This window comes from Hyperoodon ampullatus (genome assembly GCF_949752795.1).
Source record: "Hyperoodon ampullatus genome assembly, chromosome: 12".
Taxonomy (NCBI): Eukaryota; Metazoa; Chordata; class Mammalia; order Artiodactyla; family Ziphiidae; genus Hyperoodon; species Hyperoodon ampullatus.
Window position 1 is genome coordinate 5,445,249 of NC_136925.1, and position 19,457 is coordinate 5,464,705.

General features: G+C 38.3%; 1 protein-coding gene across 1 annotated transcript in view; it reads right to left on the reverse strand.

Moving 5' to 3' along the window:
- The window catches only part of MEI4 (meiotic double-stranded break formation protein 4), a gene marked incomplete at its 3' end in the record, with an annotated part of 189,259 nt that overhangs the window by 39,264 nt on the left and 130,538 nt on the right, over positions 1–19,457 (reverse strand). Inside the window, exon 3 of the mRNA XM_079716285.1 lies at positions 10,476–10,607. Within this exon, the coding sequence (XP_079572411.1) occupies positions 10,476–10,607 (132 nt within the window). The remainder of the gene's footprint in view (positions 1–10,475; positions 10,608–19,457) is intronic.

Consider the following 19,457-nt stretch of genomic DNA (forward strand, 5'->3'; position numbering starts at 1 on the left):
CATTATTGAAATACATTTGGATTTTCTCATGACACTGAAGTGACTCTGATAATTTCTTTTCAGTACTGATAGATCTCAATCTGACAGCCGTTAAAACTGCAGCAATACATTCTCCCGCTTATGGAAAAAAGAAAGAATCATATTTAATTGACATTTTATTGCTAGCCTAGCCAAGTACAGTGGAAATAACTGGTTTTATTTTCTGTACTTACTCAAAACTTCTCTTATATTAATTGTACTGTAAGGCACAGAATTGTTGTGACAGCCACTGGTCACCTGGTCTCCCCACAACATTTTGCTCCTGCATATAACAAATGACTCCATATACCGCCTCAGAACTTGTAGAAAGAGCCCCAATGATTCTTTTATTTAAGCACATTTAAATTTTTTTTATTAACTTTCCAAAATAAATGAATAAGGAAATGTCCCCTCACTCCTTTCAACTCCTTATAAGGGCACAGAACCTTTAAAGGTGATAGGAATTCTTGTTAAAAATGACTTCCCCAAGAGTCCTCCAGTTTCGCACTAAAGAATCTGTGATGGCAAAAGAAACTCTAAGCAAGAAGCCGACTGAGCAGAAGAGAGAAACATAATCCATAACCTCCCCCTAAATTCTCCTGTACTTGCCAAACAACAGGCTGGGGGATTGGGGGCACTGGTGCCATGTACATGGCAAGATGTGGCAGAAGCTCTGGAAACCGTCAGTGCTTGGCACTCTAGTCCTACTGTTTCTGGTTAACTCATCAAAACACTATGGTCAAGGCTACCGGAGTCCATGTCGGGTCAACAGAAATGCGCTGACCACAGGTGCCACAATCTGCTCTCCAGGACAGGAGTGGGAGGGGTGTTTCTCCTGTCATTGAGTGCACTGACCAGGGAGAAAGGACACAGGCAATTGTGGGAAAATTCTGGTCAGATCCAATGATAATTTTCTCCTTATAAGGGAAAAGGAAAAAGGCAATTAAACAAACGAAAATATAGATCCCATGAGAAACACTGAGGTGACACAAGAAAAGGGATAGCATCCTAAATACAAGGAGGAAGAGCACAACGGAAAAGACTTACCAAGGAGACCAGAGTAAACAGAGGGAAGCGGATGTGGTAAGCTCGGCGGTAGGCAAGGATGTGTATGTACCATTATGAGAGGGGGAAGCCAAGAGAAGATAAAAAGGCAAGCGTATTTAATTACGGAAAGCATGTAAAAACTGAAATAAAAATGGAATGCGGTGAAATGATGAAAATTTATGAGAACTAAAATTCCAAAAGGAAAACTGAAATCCACCATTGAAGATAATAAACTGAAGAAGCAATACTACAGAAAGTCAAATAAACAATGAAGGAAGAACTTGAAAAGTTCTACTTGACATATAATGGGTAAAGACAAAGAAATTAAAATAATAAGAAAATATGATACATATAGAGAATGTCAACTATAAACTACAATGACTGGTCTTTTTGAAGACATAATTTTTAAAAATGTTTCCTCGAAAAAATTCTCAATGAAATTCTATATAGTTTTATTTTTGAACTTGAAAAAAATTATTCTCAAGGCCATTTAGAAGTATGAACAGGAAGAACACCTAATAAAAAGTAGTTATAACAATTGGGTATTAAAATATCTAATAAAACTAAGGTAACTAAGTTAATGTGGTGGTAGCCTAGGAACCTACAGGTTAGATTAATAAACAAATGCTGTATGTGAAAACAAAGTATAAACTAAAGGAAGCATCACAAACCAAAGGAAAGTCATTAGAGTGATTCAACAAATAACTGGGAAGTTGATTTCTTTTTCCACTTGGAGCCTCAGTTCACTCTATGCATCAATATATTTTCCAAATATATTAAATAAAGGTAGAAAAGTAAGATATGAGATGAATCAATTTTTAGCAATATGATGAACCAGGCTACCAAATTAACCCTCATGCTACAGAATACCTAAGAGTATTAAATAGATACATTCCCCCTCACTGACCCATACAGACACACAAACCTAGAATTAACAGGAGGAGGAGAGGGGCTGAACTGTCTAGAAAATAAGGATCACTGTGGGAGTCTGAAATAACAAGAAAGAGCAAACACGAAGAGCTGGTCTGCCCGACACTGCTGAAGCTGTGCTACTGGGGAATTTACCAATTCCTTGCTGACAAACATTTTGGGTTTTGCCTGGCTACCTCCACACAGGACGGAAGACAAAGGCTGCTGCCTGTACAGGGTGAGATTTTGGAACTGAGGCAACCACACGAGGCCGAAGCCATCAAAAGTCACCGTAAGTAGGTGAACTAGGGAAAAAAAACAAAAGGAGAGTGTGAAATCTTCTCTGCTTCACTTGGTTCCCAGTGGATAAGACAAAGGGAAAAAGAATTTCTGAAAATTCGGAGTTGTAAACCAACCCTCACCCAGGTTGGAGACCAAGTTCGCATCTATTTTAACATTTATATGGACTGTCTTATTCCTTGAAGGTTAAGTAGTCCTAGGTCCTAAAGCCACTTGCATGTATTGCTTTGTCCAGGAGTCTAGGAAAGGGTGTGGAGATCTTGGCTTCCCTTTCATTTTTTACTATCCATATAATATAAATATATTTGTGGATTATATTAAATCCACATAATATAAATCTATATAATAAAATATAAAACCATTGCCTTTAACTTCCTTCCTCAATGTGTGGCAAGGAGTGGGGGATGGATTCAGGCATGGTAAGTGTTGTAAATATAACAATAAATATACTCTGATATATTAACTGCATATTTTAAATTTTTGCCTCAAAAATTTTACCAAATTACTGATTTCTGTGTAATTATTTAGTGTTTTGTATTTGTCCCATCATTCTTTAACATAAAGATTTCAATTTTCAATACACACTTCTGAATTAATAAGCAAAAATTTAGAGAGCTGAGAAAGCTTGATCAATCATGGAGAAATGACTAGCCTAGATCTTCAAGACAGAGGAAATTAACCCCAATATGTTCATGTATTGCTAGAAGGCTTCTGTTAGGTTTTCAGGGTTTGAAAGACGGTGACCTTTCAAGGTAGACAGAGAGATTTGGTTTGCAGGTGTGAAAATACTCAGAAATTCCACATTTAAATTTTAGGACATGGCTTTGTGATCACGAACTCTACTTTTAAAAGAATTATTCATATCATGATTCAAAAAGTTATGAACAATGTTTGTGTCAAGAGAAAAACAAACAGAAACAGATTCATGATCCATTCTAACAAGCATCAGTAATGTCGCTATGCTTTGTGTGGGCATCTGCTCTATACAACCCTTGAGATGTTCTCCAAACTAAAATGGTAAAATGGCCAGAAAAGTGGAGTGACCATGATGCAATCTGTTTGAAGAATACCCATAAACCACATGTTGGATTGGCTGCCACTCTAAGTCTTTGATTCAACTGCCTGAACACAAAAAACATACTTCTCACCAAACAGCAACTGCATCTGATTTTAGAATTAAGCTCAGAGGAGTGGATTTTCCAAAGCCACTAAACTAGTTAATGATGGAGCCAGACCAGAACCCAGGGCTCCCAGCTGGCACTCTGCTCTATGTCCCCACATTTCCCCAATTCTATTACATCTCTGTCTTCATTATGATCAAATCATGAGTAAATTAATAATTACTTGAAAATGTCATTTTTAAGAATAACTCATTTTCATACTTTGAGTTGCCTTGTCACAGCCTCTTCAGATATGGCTTCTGAAATTAGAACATAGAGGCCATCAAAATACTCACAAGTACATAGTAATGTATGGCCTTTAGTGATAAATCACCCTAGCCTTTATCTTTCTTACAAACTGATTATGCCCTCTAGCATGAACTACACAGGGATTCAAATGGTTATTTTGAACTACTTGTTCTTTAATAGGTTTTTTTAAATAAAAAAGTCTGCCTATCTTTTTATAGCTTTCTCCTTGGTTTTTTTTTTTCTCAACAGGCCTATGGCTTTGAATTTTTTTTTTTTTTTTTTTTTTTTTTGCGGTACGCGGGCCTCTCACTGTTGTGGCCTCTCCCGTTGCGGAGCACAGGCTCCGGACGCGCAGGCTCAGCGGCCATGGCTCACGGGGCCAGCCGCTCCGCGGCACATGGGATCTCCCCGGACCGGGGCACGAACCCGTGTCCCCTGCATCGGCAGGCGGACTCTCAACCACTGCGCCACCAGGGAAGCCCTGGCTTTGAATTTAAAGAGAAAAAATGGGTAATTAAAGTTACCAAACATTTAATGAGGATATTATGGTAATAGAGAAGATTATGCAAAATAAGGCATCTTAAACAGATCTTAAGAAATTTTACTTTTAGATAAAAATAAACGAAAACATCCACTTATTTATCCAGTGTTAACTTCTCAGTAATATTATCTAAGTGGAAGCCATACTCCATAGAAATGCTGTAATGGTGTTTTATTTTAAATACTCACCACCTGCACGCCATTCTACCATAAAGCATTTATGTGAAGTAAGCACAGTGTCCAAAGCTTTAGCAGGTTTCTAAAAGGCTAATTATTTTTACATCCCACCACCGCAGAAACTTATAATAGTCAAACCTGTGAAACCAATCTTGGAAATAGAAAAAAACAAAAACAAAAGCAAAACACATGCTACCTAATGTCTCTCAAAGACAATCAGAATTTATGTTTACTCCTCCCATCTCCCCCCTACCCTCTCCTGCTCTCATTTCTCACTGCTTTTTGCCAGAGACACCAGGTGTCTCTCAGTTTTAACCATTCATGCTACTGGTGCACATTGACATGACCGTGACCATTACAGAAGGCACTGGAGAGAAAGCAGATACAAAACCAAACGTCTATAGGATTCCTGCCACACTTTCCAGCTCATCAAGGCCCTGTTCCCAGTCTGCTTGCCAGAGATGTTTCTGCCCAAGCTTTTGGGCAGACGCTGTCTTAAAATAGAGCCTCCTTATTCCTCTCTTTCCCCCCCTTCCACTTCTTCTCTCTATAATACAATCTATTTGTTGGGAAAATAAGTTGTTTTTCCTATATAGGCTGGATTTTACCAAAGGTTTCCTCATGGTTAATTTAACAGGTTCCTCTGCATTGCCTGTAAGTTTGTAACTCATTCTAGAGCCTTCAAGTTCGATGTGTTGACAAGACAGACTACTTCAGAAGTCACGTGGCATTTTAACCAGGCATCTGATTCCAAAGCTCATGCTCTGAGCCAAAATAATTTCACTTCCCCTTGGAGCCATCTCTTAAAAAGATCTAGTCTCCATGTGGCAAATGCCCCAGTTAACGTTCATCTTTGTTGCCAGTTGAGCTGATAGATAGAAGTTTTTTCTTAATAAGCAGTAGCTACAAAAAGGCATTCAGTGATGTGGACACGTTTAGGCCAATAGTATATTTTGACAAATTTTAAGCCTTATTTCATCCTTACCTAATAAATTATTATTTGCATCAAAAACACTGGTAAAGGAAAAATTGCGCTAATCTAAAATAGAGCTCATTATTGGGAATTTCTAAGTCCTTGTTAAAAAATTCAAAATAAAAAGGGAAAAGCCATACTGAAGACCCCTAATCCCTATATTGTCCACTTGAGCACAGTTTGATGCAAACTCTATTCTCACCGATGGACTGACTGCTGACTGCATCAGGCTTCCCAGATCTTAGAGATGATCAAAATATGCATCATTTGAGAAAACAATATGGTTTCTCTCTCAGCTGAAATAGGTCAGCTGTTTCTTGCTCTGAGCTATGATTACTTTTCTCTTTATCTTACTAAAAATGATTATTTTGTTGCCACATTTTGCCCTGATGTAAAAAATTAGTTTACTTTGGAGAAAGTATGCATAAACTCATTCCAGATTCAGAATCTTTAATTTGCATGTTCTATTTTTATAAATGAGTTGCTTAGCTTTTATTTTAATTAACAAGCTAAACAGACATTTGAAAAGTAAAAATGCTTCCTGATGTAAGCAGGCGAGTTTTTCTGCTTTCTTTTGCTAATATGCTTTACTTCCAATTAAAAAAATCTGTTTTCATGTAGAAATTTCATTTACTTTGTAAACATTAGGCTTATAAAGTATTTAACATGAGTAGGCATATAATACTCTAAATTCAGATTTCACCCCAACCTTATCAATATTCCAAAAGCATTGCCATTTCTAATAGCTTGGCTACTATACCCAAAACATGCTGAGAGGTATGAACTGTAAATAAGGAGAAAATATTTCTGTAAAAAAGCCATTAAAAACTGAAGTTTCATTTTAAATGAATATTATAGTTCTGATGCTCAGAGACTTTTCTTTTAGAATCTATTTTATATTTTTAATTCTGAAATATTTTTTCAACATAAAAATATTTCACAATATAAAAAGCATAGCTCTTGAGTACACAAACTATATATTTTCAACACTCATTGATATTTTTCTTATATTTACTTCAGATTCCATATTTTTAAAAGAAACTTTAGAAGTATGAATATACTGGAGAACTGTTTCATGTGTTTGTGTGTTTGTTAGAGTTGCTTTGTGTATATAATTTTCAAAACTGGTTTGAGAATCTCTCCTCCTTGGATACTTCCTTCTTCCCTATAAGTCAACATTTATGCTTTCAAAATTTATCACTGTTGACACATGAAGACCTAATTTATTCATTTTAACTGCTACAGAATATTCATTTTTACCATACCACATCCAGCCATCTTTTGAAAAGGGACAATGTTATTTCCAAGTTTTAGCTACTTCAGAAATGTTAACATGCACATCCCTGTACAGGTGTCCTTTGTACAGTATACAAAGTATCTTAGAGCATATATATCTTTAACTTTACCCAGTGATAAACTCCATTTCCCCACACAATCACTAACACCTGATATTGTTGCTACGTTATCTTTTTTTTAAAGTTAATATCAATAGAATCGGTATGAAACATCTCATTGTTTTCTAGACTTGCATTTCCTGGAACTGCTGAGGTTGATCATCATTCAGGTTAATTTTCCTTCTGTGTTTTCCCTTCTATTAAAGTGCCTTTTCATATTGTTACCTCACTTTTCTATTGGATTGTTTACCTCTTCTTATTGGTATGCAGTTCATTGTATAATATACAATATTATATAATTATAATGATAAATTTTACAGATTTTTTGAGGGAAATACCATAACTCTATTTACCATGTGAACAACTGAAATATACCTTTATAAAAACATTTTCTTTCTCAGCTGTCTTGGTTCCATAAACAATTCTAGCACACCGAGGCCTTGGGAACTTGACAGCCAGTTGGGAGGAAGAAGACAAAGCTGCTGGTACTTACTGGGGATATGCCCCCCGGGAGAAAGACAAGAAGTTGATGACTAGGCCTATCTCCTCCTCAGGTGGACCTCCTGGTATTTGCTAGTAGGAGGAAATTTTATCTATGGAACATTCTTAGTTGGACATTCCTAGCAAAAGAATTACTTATTTAAATGGACCCAGAATCTATGAGACATAGCTCCTTGAAGATGGTCATACAAGCTGTAAAATTCTCCGGGTTATAAAATGGAGATGCTTAACAACTTAAAGCTCCCTCTGTGTGAGACACCCCACAAAATCTCACTTGGGGACCTCATCTACTGTTCGAGGATAGAGAGACACATCTCTCAACAAGGACCCTGGGAAACACAGAGAATGTCCCACATTTCGTTCTGATTCACCTTTGCCCTGTGATTTTCTGTCTCTTTGAAATAATTAGTTAAGCTGGTATTGAATAAGGTCTCTCTGATTCATAGGATCCAATCTGACAATCCAATCATGAGTGTGCTCACATGTATGGGCAGCGATTTTGCCTGGATAAGCCTGACCCTCTCTGAACCTCTGTATTATCTACTTTCTGCCTCGTTTCTGGACTCCATTTCTGCCTATCTGATTTTACTTGAAACAACATAGAAATGGTCTTTCTATTGATTTCAGTTTCTTCAAAAAATACTATCTTTGCCACCTTCCTACTTATTCTCGCCTCAAGGCAACTGGTTTGTTAATGAGGCCCAAATTGGAGCCAGGATTGGAGTTAGGATTCTTCAACATTCATATAAAGTATAAACTAAACAGTTATGCCTCTTTTTCCATATTGCCTTTCTGCATTAACAAAACACTCCACTTGTGTTAAAATTTAAAAATAAAATATACTGATAAACCAGCTTTCAGTAGTATAATATTTTTGTAATGCCTGATCAAAAGGATGATTCTGTGAAAATCAGGTACCATCTAGATCTAGACAAACCTATAAACTTATTAATAAAATTCTAATAAATAAAACAGGAAACTTACTAAAAACATGTGTATTGTTTTTTATAGAGATATCCACCCCGTGCATTCTCTGTAACTATTTGTGTACTGGCTGGCTTTTCCTAGATGGCAGCTGCTTGAATTCTATCTGAAAAGAGGAAGAAAGCTATTCAAAGAAGGAGTTACAGAATTTTCCAACACAAAGTCCCAATGGCATAAGGATAAAAAAATTAAAATCAATGTCTTGATTTTGTTCTCTGTTTTGAACAGCCAAACAATGCAGGCCCTTAGAAAATCAATATGTCAGCAGTCTATGGAATCCTATGGGAGCCACCTTTTCAAAGTTATTTTAAAAACAAATAGAAAATAAAGGTGATTATGTCACAAGGTGGTGAATATACAATAACTGTGGTGAGAAGATTCTGTCACTCCAAAAATGAATGACAGACACAAATTCTTAATTTTAATCAATTGATAAAGAAAAGACTCCAACAGGAGAATACAAAAAAAATAATTTGTCAAGATATTAGGACAGTTTTATGCTCAGCATCATGTAAACAATTTTTTCAAGACCTAAGAAAACTGCATTCAAATAAGCACAGCTATAGAAAAGGGTAACAAAATAAAAGGATACAAGCCCACTTTATCATAAATCTGGTTCACAGATTACAGATGAAGGATATATTAAAATTGACACAAATATATTATCTACTATAATTTTACCTCTATAAAAATAGGTGAGACAGTATACATATCAGATGAAGACAAGTTAAAATAAAAACTGTCAGTGAAATACAAAGAACTAAGGTGGGCAGTCAGTGGCTTATTTATTTTATAACTGGAGGTTTGTACCTCTTAATCTCGTTCACTTATTTCCCAGCTGCCCTGGCAACCACCCATTTGTTCTCTGTATCTGTTCCCTTTTCATGAAATCTTTTCAGGACTTGCAACCTACCTTGATCACTTCCTTGATCTTGGAGCTCCTACAAATGGCACCATGCATTTTAACACTTCACTGTTTTTTTTTCCACTAGTAAATGTGCCTTAATTCTTTCTCAAATGGATTTTTAGCTCCTTGAGATCAGTAACAACTACTTTTTAAAAATATATCTAACAGGGGCTTCCCTGGTGGCACAGTGGTTGAGAGTCCGCCTGCCGATGCAGGGGACACGGGTTCGTGCCCCGGTCCGGGAAGATCCCACATGCCGCGGAGCAGCTGGGCCCGTGAGTCATGGCCGCTGAACCTGCGCGTCCATAGCCTGTGCTCCACAATGGGAGAGGCCACAACAGTGAGAGGCCCGCGTACCACACACACACACACACACAAATATATATATATATCTAACAGAGCTCTTACAAGGGGTCACCATTTAACAGTCACTTGAAAAACTGCTGACTAGACGATTTACCATGACATTGATTGAATTCAAGTAGATTATATAATATTTTGGAATATGTTATTAAATGTAGAGAATTTAGACGTAAGAACTTGGTTTAAAGCATTTAATATTATATAAATATATATATATTTCTCTTATTAATTTATTCTCTTTACCAAAACATTTCTGTCTCTGATTTCCTTTATTTGTGTTTAATTCTAACCACAGAAAGAATAATATTAAGTGAGCTGAGAAAGTGAATACGTAATATGTCACTGTCAACATTAAAACATGGGAATGACTTCTGTTCCTTAGACACATTTGTCAGCAGTGACATAAGATTTTGCACAGATAAAAGAGCACTGTTTTCAACCTTGGTTGCACACTGGAATCATCTGGAGAACTTTAACAATACCAATACCTGCATCTTAACCCCAGAGACCTCCATTTAATTGGACTGGCATATGGCTTGGCAACGGAATATTTAAAGTTAGCCACGTGAGTGTCATGAGCAATTAGGAGTAAGAACCACTGGTCAGAGGCTGTTCTCCATTTATCATCCTCTCCTGTTCACTTTGCTCTCACTGCTTTGCTTTAGGAACACATTGCCTTCTTGGAGAGGTTTAAGGCCATTCCTTTGCCATCACTAGTGACACCTCTGGCACAGATATACCAGTAGGGATGATAAAACGGCATTACTCTGAAAACTATTTTCTGAAAATATCCTTCTGTAATTTCAGCAGGCAGCAACAGTATTCATGTACATTAGAAATAAGGTAACGACTAAAATATCAGCCTGGCAAAAAGAGAGGGGAGGAGAAAGGGAAAGAAAAGTTTACAGCTGCATTAACTATAAGTGAAAGTTACAGTGTCAAGTTATATGTACCTGATTGATGGCGCCCAGATCATCAGCGAAGCTGTTTACTTCTGACAGAAGCAGAGACATTATAGATTTTCTCAACAAGCTGCAACTTCCCAGGGTTACCAGACTCTGAGAGACGTAACGCTGCACCTGAAACTAAAGATCAAAATGAGTTGATTTCTATTTTCTATCAAGTTAGCTCAAAATATATTTAATGGGCACTTTCTAAAATTTACTGTTGAGCTCCATGCTGCAGGGAGTACAAAAAGTGTCAACATAATTCTGGGTCAGTCTCAAGCAAAACTGTGAAACAGACAGACTATCATAATAGAAGTAATGAAATTTTATAGCAGTTAATATTTTGAAATGTGTGACAAGGTGCTAAAATGGAAGTCTTAGCTGAAGAACCAAAAGATCATATTATTTAGAGAGAGTACATACAGAATGAATCAAGATGATAAAACAAGACTCTCAAGCCCTTACCCACTAAATATATTGGGTGGGCCAAAAAGTGCCTTCATTTTTTTAAGTAAAAATAAAAGACACAGCTTTCCTTTTCACCAAGAACTTTATTGAACAACGTATTCACCCTTTTGCTCCACTACCTTCTGCCATTTTTCAGGCAACTTCATAATTTCATCTATCCAAAACTTTTTATCTTTTTGAGCAAAGAACTGTTCCAGGTACCTTTTACAGTCTTCCAGGGAATGGAAATTTTTTCCATTAAGAGAATTTTGTAAAGACCTAAATCAATGGAAATCTGAAGGTGCAACATCTGGTGAATACGGCAGATGAATCAGAACTTCCCAGCCAAGCTGTAACAATTTTTGCCTGGTCATCAAAGAAACGTGTAGTCTTGCGTTATCTTGATGGAAGATTATGCGTTTTCTGTTGACTAATTCTGAACACTTTTCATTGAGTGCAGCTTTCAGTTGGTCTAACTGGGAGCAGTACTTGTTGGAATTAATCGTTTGGTTTTCTGGAAGGAGCTCGTAATAGAGCATTCCCTTCCAATCCCACCATATACACAACATCACCTTCTCTGGATGAAGACCTGCCTTTGGTATAGTTGGTAGTGATTCATTTCACTTGCCCCACAATCTCTTCTGTGCCACACAGTTGTACAGTATCCACTTTTCATTGCCCGTCACAATTTGTTTTTAAAATGGAACGTTTTCATTACATTTCAGCAGAGAATTGCATGTGGAAATATGGTCAAGAAGGTTTTGTTCACTTAACTTATGTAGAACCCAAACATCAAAGCGATTCACATAACCAAGCTTGTGCAAATGATTTTCACGCTTGATTTGGATAAGTTGGATTTGAGTATGTCGGCTATCTCCCGTGTGGTATAACGTCTCAATTATTGTTTCAATTTGATCGTTATCAACTTCAACTGGTCTACCCGACCGTGGAGCATCATCCAGCGAGAAATCTCCAGCAAGAAACTTCGCAAACCACTTCAGACACGTTCAATCAGTCACAGCACCTTCTCCACACACTGCACAAATCTTTTTGTGTGTTTCTGTTGCATTTTTACCTTTCTTGAAATAATAAAGTGTAATATGCCAAACTGTTGCTTTTTTTCTTCCATCTTCAATATTAAAATGGATACACAAAAATTCACCAATTTTGATGTCTTTTTTTAAAAAGCACGTTGATATGACAGCTGTCACATACAGTCTTAACAAAATTGTTTCGAATGAAGTTAAAGACAACTAAGTGCTACTAAAGCCATCTAACGGAGAAAAAATCAAACGAACCTTTTGGCCCACCCAATAGATATGGAGATATAGAGGTAGAAGTGGATAAACAGGGTAAGAGAAAAAGTTTGAAGACGTTTTTGAGGAGAGTCCCACCTCCAGGTTGCAGAGGGACAGGTGTGGGTGTGGGCGTGGGCGTTTATTTTCCACTAGCCAAAAGTCTAAAGTCACAATGTTTTAGAGTGAGGAGAAAGAAATGTGGGACTCTGAATTTTCATCTAGAGGCAGCAAAAGAACTCGTCATTAAATAAATTTCAAAGGATTGTGGGAGACAATAAACTATATCCCCTATAGTTAGTAGGAGAAAGGCCATTTGACTATAATTCACATTAAGTTGAATATAACTCTATCTGGAATTTCATTAAATCTTTCCTTTAATATATCTGGGAGAAAGGAGGCTCCATGGAGTATCTCAAAACACAGAAACAGCATCTGCCTTGCCACTGTTCTCTATGGGCTTAAAATCAGATTGAGGAGACACTGCTTTTATATGTAAAATGTTTAAATGACAATGCTTAAATAACTAATGCCATATGAAACTAGGAAATGCCATCTGTGTCCTTTACGATGTATACTTAATATAGATATTTCTCAAACTGATATTTTAATAATATACTTTAACTTTCAAAGTTAATCAGTGGGGCTTCCTTGGTGGCACAGTGGTTGAGAGTCCGCCTGCCGATGCAGGGGACATGGGTTCGTGCCCCGGTCTGGGAAGATCCCACATGCCATGGAGAGGCTGGGCCCGTGAGCCACGGCCGCTGGGCCTGCGCGTCCGGAGGCTGTGCTCCGCAACGGGAGAGGCCACAGCAGTGAGAGGCCCGCGTACCGCCAAAAAAAAAAAAAAAAAAAAGTTAATCAGTGACACTAAGAAAGTGAATGGATTATAGACTTCAAAAGAAATTTCTATTATAAATCTGGACATGCGTAACTAGCTGTTAATAATAATTTTTGAAATCGACTTATCAAATTTAAAACTAAAACCACATCAATTTATTATCATAGAAAATCATAGTTATTTATTATTGTTATTTCCTAACAATGTAATCAGCTAAGACTCCCATCTTTTGTAACTCTCCAGTATGACTTATTAGATGTCACATGTTTTACAACATTTTAATTTGTACCTGAAAAAAGAGTACTTTTACCTAAGCCCTAAAAACTTCGGTTGAGTATTTCACTGATGCTTTAATTGTTTATTTATCTTTTTTCCTCAATATTTAATCTTTAGGAGATAACTTAAAGAGAAGAAAAATTTCACCATAAACTGAAAGGGACTTTACAGAATGGGGATGAAATGAAAGTGTGACAGGGTAGGCTACAGACTCTGGAGCCCAACACTGCCTGAGTCAAATCCCAACTCCATGCTTACTAACTTGTACTAGCAACTTACTTAACCTTTTATGTCTCAGCTTATACATCTGCAAATCAGTGACTGGGACAGCACCCACTACCTAGAGCCGTGCATATTAAGTTAGACAGCAAAACTGATTAACATAGTGTCAAGCCCCTAGCAAGTGCCCAATAAGTGTTAAACGTTATAATGTAGGATAATAATGTAAAAGCATTGAAGGTTATACGTGTAATTCATTGACTCTTAAGAAGTTAAATACTAGAAGTAAAATCCATTTGTCTAGAGTTAATACAGTCCTCTTAGAGGACATTGCTGAGAAGGAAAGTTCACCACAAAGAGATTTTCCACAATACAGCTATGAACTGTGACTGTCTCCCCAGTATGACTGAGGTTCAAACGAGAGCAAAGACTAAGTATAGAGCCATTAAGGTGATTTAAAATTCTGTGGAGCCGGAGGAAGATGGTGGAAGAGTAAGACGCGGAGATCACCTTCCTCCCCACAGATACATCAGAAATTCATCTACACGTGGAACAACTCCAACAGAACACCTACTGAACGCTGACAGAAGACCTCAGACCCCCAAAAGGCAAGAAACTCCCCACATACCTGGGTAGGTCAAAAGAAAAAAAGAATAAACAGAGACAATAGGATATGGACGGGACCTGCACCAGTGGGAGGGAGCCGTGAAGGAGGGAAGGTTTCTACACACTACAAGCCCCTTCGCGGGCGGAGACTGCAGGTGGCGGAGGGGGAAAGCTTCGGAGTAGCGGAGGAGAGCACAGCAACAGGGGTGCGGAGGGCAAAGCGGAGAGATTTTGGCACAGAGGATCGGTGCCCTCAGGCACACACCAGCCCGAGAGGCTTGTCTGCTCGGCCACCGGGGCGGGCGGGGCTGGGAGCTGAGGCTTGGGTATCGGCTTTCAGTCGGAGCGCAGGGAGAGGACTGGGGCTGGCGGCAGGAAGAGAGCCTGAAGGGGTTAGTGCTAGCCCAGAGGGAGTCCGGGGAAAGGGTCTGGAGCTACCGGAGAGGCAAGAGACTTTTTTCCCTTTTGTTGCCTGGTGCGCGAGGAGAGGGCATTCCCCTCCCTCCCCTCTGCCTGAGTGAGCCAGAGCCCCCGAATCAGCGGCTCCTTTAAACCCGTCCTGTCTGAGCGAAGAACGGACGCCCTCCGGCGACCTACGCGCAGAGGCGGGGCCAGGTCCAAGGTGAGAGCAGAGACAGGGAAATCTCTCTGTGCAGCCTCGGAGGCAGTGGATTAAAGCTCCACGGTCCATTTGATGTGCCCTGCGTCTGTGGAGTGTATGAATGGACAGCGAATCATCCCAAATTGAGGAAGTGGACTTTGAGGACAAGATTTAAGACTTTCCCCCCTTTTTACAACGAATTATCCCAAATTAAGGAGGTGGACTTAGCAAGATTTCAGACTTCTCGCCCTTTTCCTCTTTTTACAACGAATTATCCCAAATCGAGGAGGTGGACTTGGAGAGCAAGATTTTTGATTTTTCCCCCTGCTCTCTTTTTGTGAATGTGTATGTGTAATCTTCTGTGTAAGATTCTCTCTGTATAGCTTTGCTTCCACCATATGCCCCAGGGTTCTATCGGTCCGTGTTTTTTTTTTCAATAATTACTTTTTAATTTTAATAACGCTACTATATTTCATACTTTACTCTATTTTACTTTACCTGCTCTTTCTTTTTTTCCTACCTTCCCTTCCTCCCTCCCTCCCTCCGCTCCTCCTTCTTTCTTTTTCTTTCCTCCCTCCCTCCCTCCCTTCTTCCATTCACTCTTCCTTTTGCTTTCATTCCTCCCTCCCTCCCACCTTTCTTTCCTTCTTTCTTTCCATCCTTCCTCCCTCCCTCCCTCCTTTCTTTCTTTCTTTCTTCCTTCCTTCCTTTCTTCCCTTCTTCCTTTCTTTCCCTCTCTCTTTCTTTCTTCTACTAATTCTTTCTTTCTACTTTTTCTCACTGTTATTCTGAGCCGGGTGGATGAAAGGCTCTTGGTGCTGCAGCCAGGAGTCAGTGCTGTGCCTCTGAAGTGGGAGAGCCAACCTCAGGACACGGGTCCACAAGAGACCTCCCAGCTCCACATAATATCAAGCAGCGAAAATCTCCCAGGGATCTCCATCTCAACACCAGCACCCAGCTTCAGTCAACGACCAGCAAGCTAGAGTGCTGGTCACCCTATGCCAAGCAACTAGCAAGGCAGGAACACAACCCCACCCATTAGCAGAGAGGCTACCTAAAAACATAATAAGGCCACAGTCACCCCAAAACACACCACCAGACGTGGACCTGTCCACCAGAAAGACAAGATCGAGCCTCAACCACCAGAACACAGGCATTAGTCCCCCCCACCAGGAAGCCTACACAACCTACTGAAACAACCTTAGCCACGGGGGACAGATACCAAAAACAACGGGAACTACGAATCTGCAGCCTGCAAAAAGGAGACCCCAAACACAGTAACATAAGCAAAATGAGAAAGCAGAAAAACACACAGCAGGTGAAGGAGCAAGATAAAAACCTACCAGACCTAACAAATGAAGAGGTAATAGGCAGTCTACCTGAAAAAGAATTCAGAATAATGATAGTAAAGATGATCCAAAATCTTGGAAATAGGATAGACAAAATGCAAGAAACAGTTAACAAGGACCTAGAAGAACTAAAGATGAATCAAGCATCGATTAAAAACACAATAAATGAAATTAAAAATACTCTAGATGGGATCAATAGCAGAATAACTGAGGCAGAAGAATGGATAAGTGAGGTGGAAGATAAAATAGTGGAAATAACAGATGCAGAGCAAAATAAAGAAAAAAGAATGAAAAGAACAGAGGACAGTCTCAGAGACCTCTGGGACAACATTAAACGCACCAACATTCGAATTATAGGGGTTCCAGAAGAAGAAGAGAAAAAGAAAGGGACTGAGAAAATATTTGAAGAGATTATAGTTGAAAACTTCCCTAATACGGGAAAGGAAATAGTTAATCAAGTCCAGGAGGCACAGAGAGTCCCATACAGAATAAATCCAAGGAGAAATACGCCAAGACACATATTAATCAAACTGTCAAAAATTAAACACAAAGAAATCATATTAAAAGCAGCAAGGGAAAAACAACAAATAACACACAAGGGAATCCCCATCAGGTTAACAGCTGATCTCTCAGCAGAAACTCTACAAGCCAGAAGGGAGTGGCAGGACATAATTAAAGTGATGAAGGAGAGAAACCTGCAACCAAGATTACTCTACCCAGCAAGGATCTCATTCAGATTTGATGGAGAAATTAAAACGTTTACAGACAAGCAAAAGCTGAGAGAGTTCAGCACCACCAAACCAGCTTTACAACAAATGCTAAAGGAACTTCTCTAGGCAAGAAACACAACAGAAGGAATATACCTACAATAACGAACCCAAAGCAATTGAGGAAATGGGAATAGAAACATACATATCAATAATTACCTTAAATGTAAATGGACTAAATGCTCCCACCAAAAGACACAGAGTGGCTGAATGGATACAAAAACAAGACCCATATATATGCTGTCTACAAGAGACCCACTTCAGACCTAGAGACACATACAGATTGAAAGTAAGGGGATGGAAAAAGATATTCCATGCAAATGGAAATCAAAAGAAAGCTGGAGTAGCAATTCTCATATCAGACAAAATAGACTTTAAAATAAAGACTATTAGAAGAGACAAAGAAGGACACTACATAACGATAAAGGGATCGATCCAAGAAGAAGATATAACAATTGTAAATATTTATGCACCCAACATAGGAGCACCTCAATACATAAGGCAAATACTAACAGCCATAAAAGGGGAAATCGACAGTAACACAATCATAGTAGGGGACTTTAACACCCCACTTTCACCAATGGACAGATCATCCAAAATGAAAATAAATAAGGAAACACAAGCTTTAAATGATACATTAAACAAGATGCACTTAGTTGATATTTATAGGACATTCCATCCAAAAACAACAGAATACACATTTTTCTCAAGTGCTCATGGAACATTCTCCAGGATAGATCATATCTTGGGTCACAAATGAAGCCTTGGTAAATTTAAGAAAATTGAAATTGTATCAAGTATCTTTTCCGACCACAATGCTATGAGACTAGACATCAATTACAGGAAAAGATCTGTAAAAAATACAAACACATGGAGGCTAAACAATACACTACTCAATAACGAAGTGATCACTGAAGAAATCAAAGAGGAAATTAAAAAATACCTAGAAACAAATGACAATGGAGACACGACGACCCAAAACCTATGGGACGCAGCAAAAGCAGTTCTAAGGGGGAAGTTTATAGCAATACAATCCCACCTTAAGAAACAGGAAACATTTCGAGTAAACAACCTGACCCTGCACCTAAAGCAATTAGAGAAAGAAGAGCAAAAAACCCCCAAAGTTAGCAGAAGGAAAGAAATCATAAAGATCAGATCAGAAATAAATGAAAAAGAAATGAAGGAAACAATAGCAAAGATCAATAAAACTAAAAGCTGGTTCTTTGAGAAGATAAACAAAATTGACAAACCATTAGCCAGACTCATCAAGAAAAGAAGGGAGAAGACTCAAATCAATAGAATTAGAAATGAAAAAGGAGAAGTAACAACTGACACTGCAGAAATACAAAAGATCATGAGAGATTACTATAAGCAACTCTATGCCAATAAAATGGACAACCTGGAAGAAATGGACAAATTCTTAGAAATGCACAACCTACCAAGACTGACTCAGGAAGAAATAGAAAATATGAATAGACCAATCACAAGCACTGAAATTGAAACTGTGATTAAAAATCTTCCATCAAACAAAAGCCCAGGACCAGATGGCTTCACAGGCGAATTCTATCAAACATTTAGAGAAGAGCTAACACCCATCCTTCTCAAACTCTTCCAAACAATATCAGAGGAAGGAACACTCCCAAACTCATTCTACGAGGCCACCATCACCTTGATACCAAAACCAGGCAAGGATGTCACAAAGAAAGAAAACTACAGGCCAATATCACTGATGAACATAGATGCAAAAATCCTCAACAAAATACTAGCAAACAGAATCCAACAGCACATTAAAAGGATCATACACCATGATCAAGTGGGGTTTATTCCAGGAATGCAAGGATTCTTCAATATACGCAAATCAATCAACGTGATACACCATATTAACAAGTTGAAGGAGAAAAACCGTATGATCATCTCAATAGATGCAGAGAAAGCTTTCGACAAAATTCAACACCCATTTATGATAAAAACCCTGCAGAAAGTAGGCATAGAGGGAACTTTCCTCAACATAATAAAGGCCATATATGACAAACCCACAGCCAACACTGTCCTCAATGGTGAAAAACTGAAACCATTTCCACTAAGATCAGGAACAAGACAAGGCTGCCCACTCTCACCACTCTTATTCAACCTAGTTTTGGAAGTTTTAGCCACAGCAATCAGAGAAGAAAAGGAAATAAAAGGAATCCAAATTGGAAAAGAAGAAGTAAAACTGTCACTGTTTGCAGATGACATGATACTATACATAGAGAATTCTAAAGATGCTACCGAAAAACTACTAGAGCTAATCAATGAATTTGGTAAAGTAGCAGGATACAAAATTAATGCACAGAAATCTCTGGCATTCCTGTACACTAATGATGAAAAGTCTGAAAAGGAAATCAAGAAAACACTCCCATTTACCATTGCAACAAAAAGAATAAAATATCTAGGAATAAACCTACCTAAGGAGACAAAAGACCTGTATGCAGAAAATTATAAGACACTGATGAAAGAAATTAAAGAGGATACAAATAGATGGAGAGATATACCATGCTCCTGGATTGGAAGAATCAATATTGTGAAAATGACTCTACTACCCAAAGCA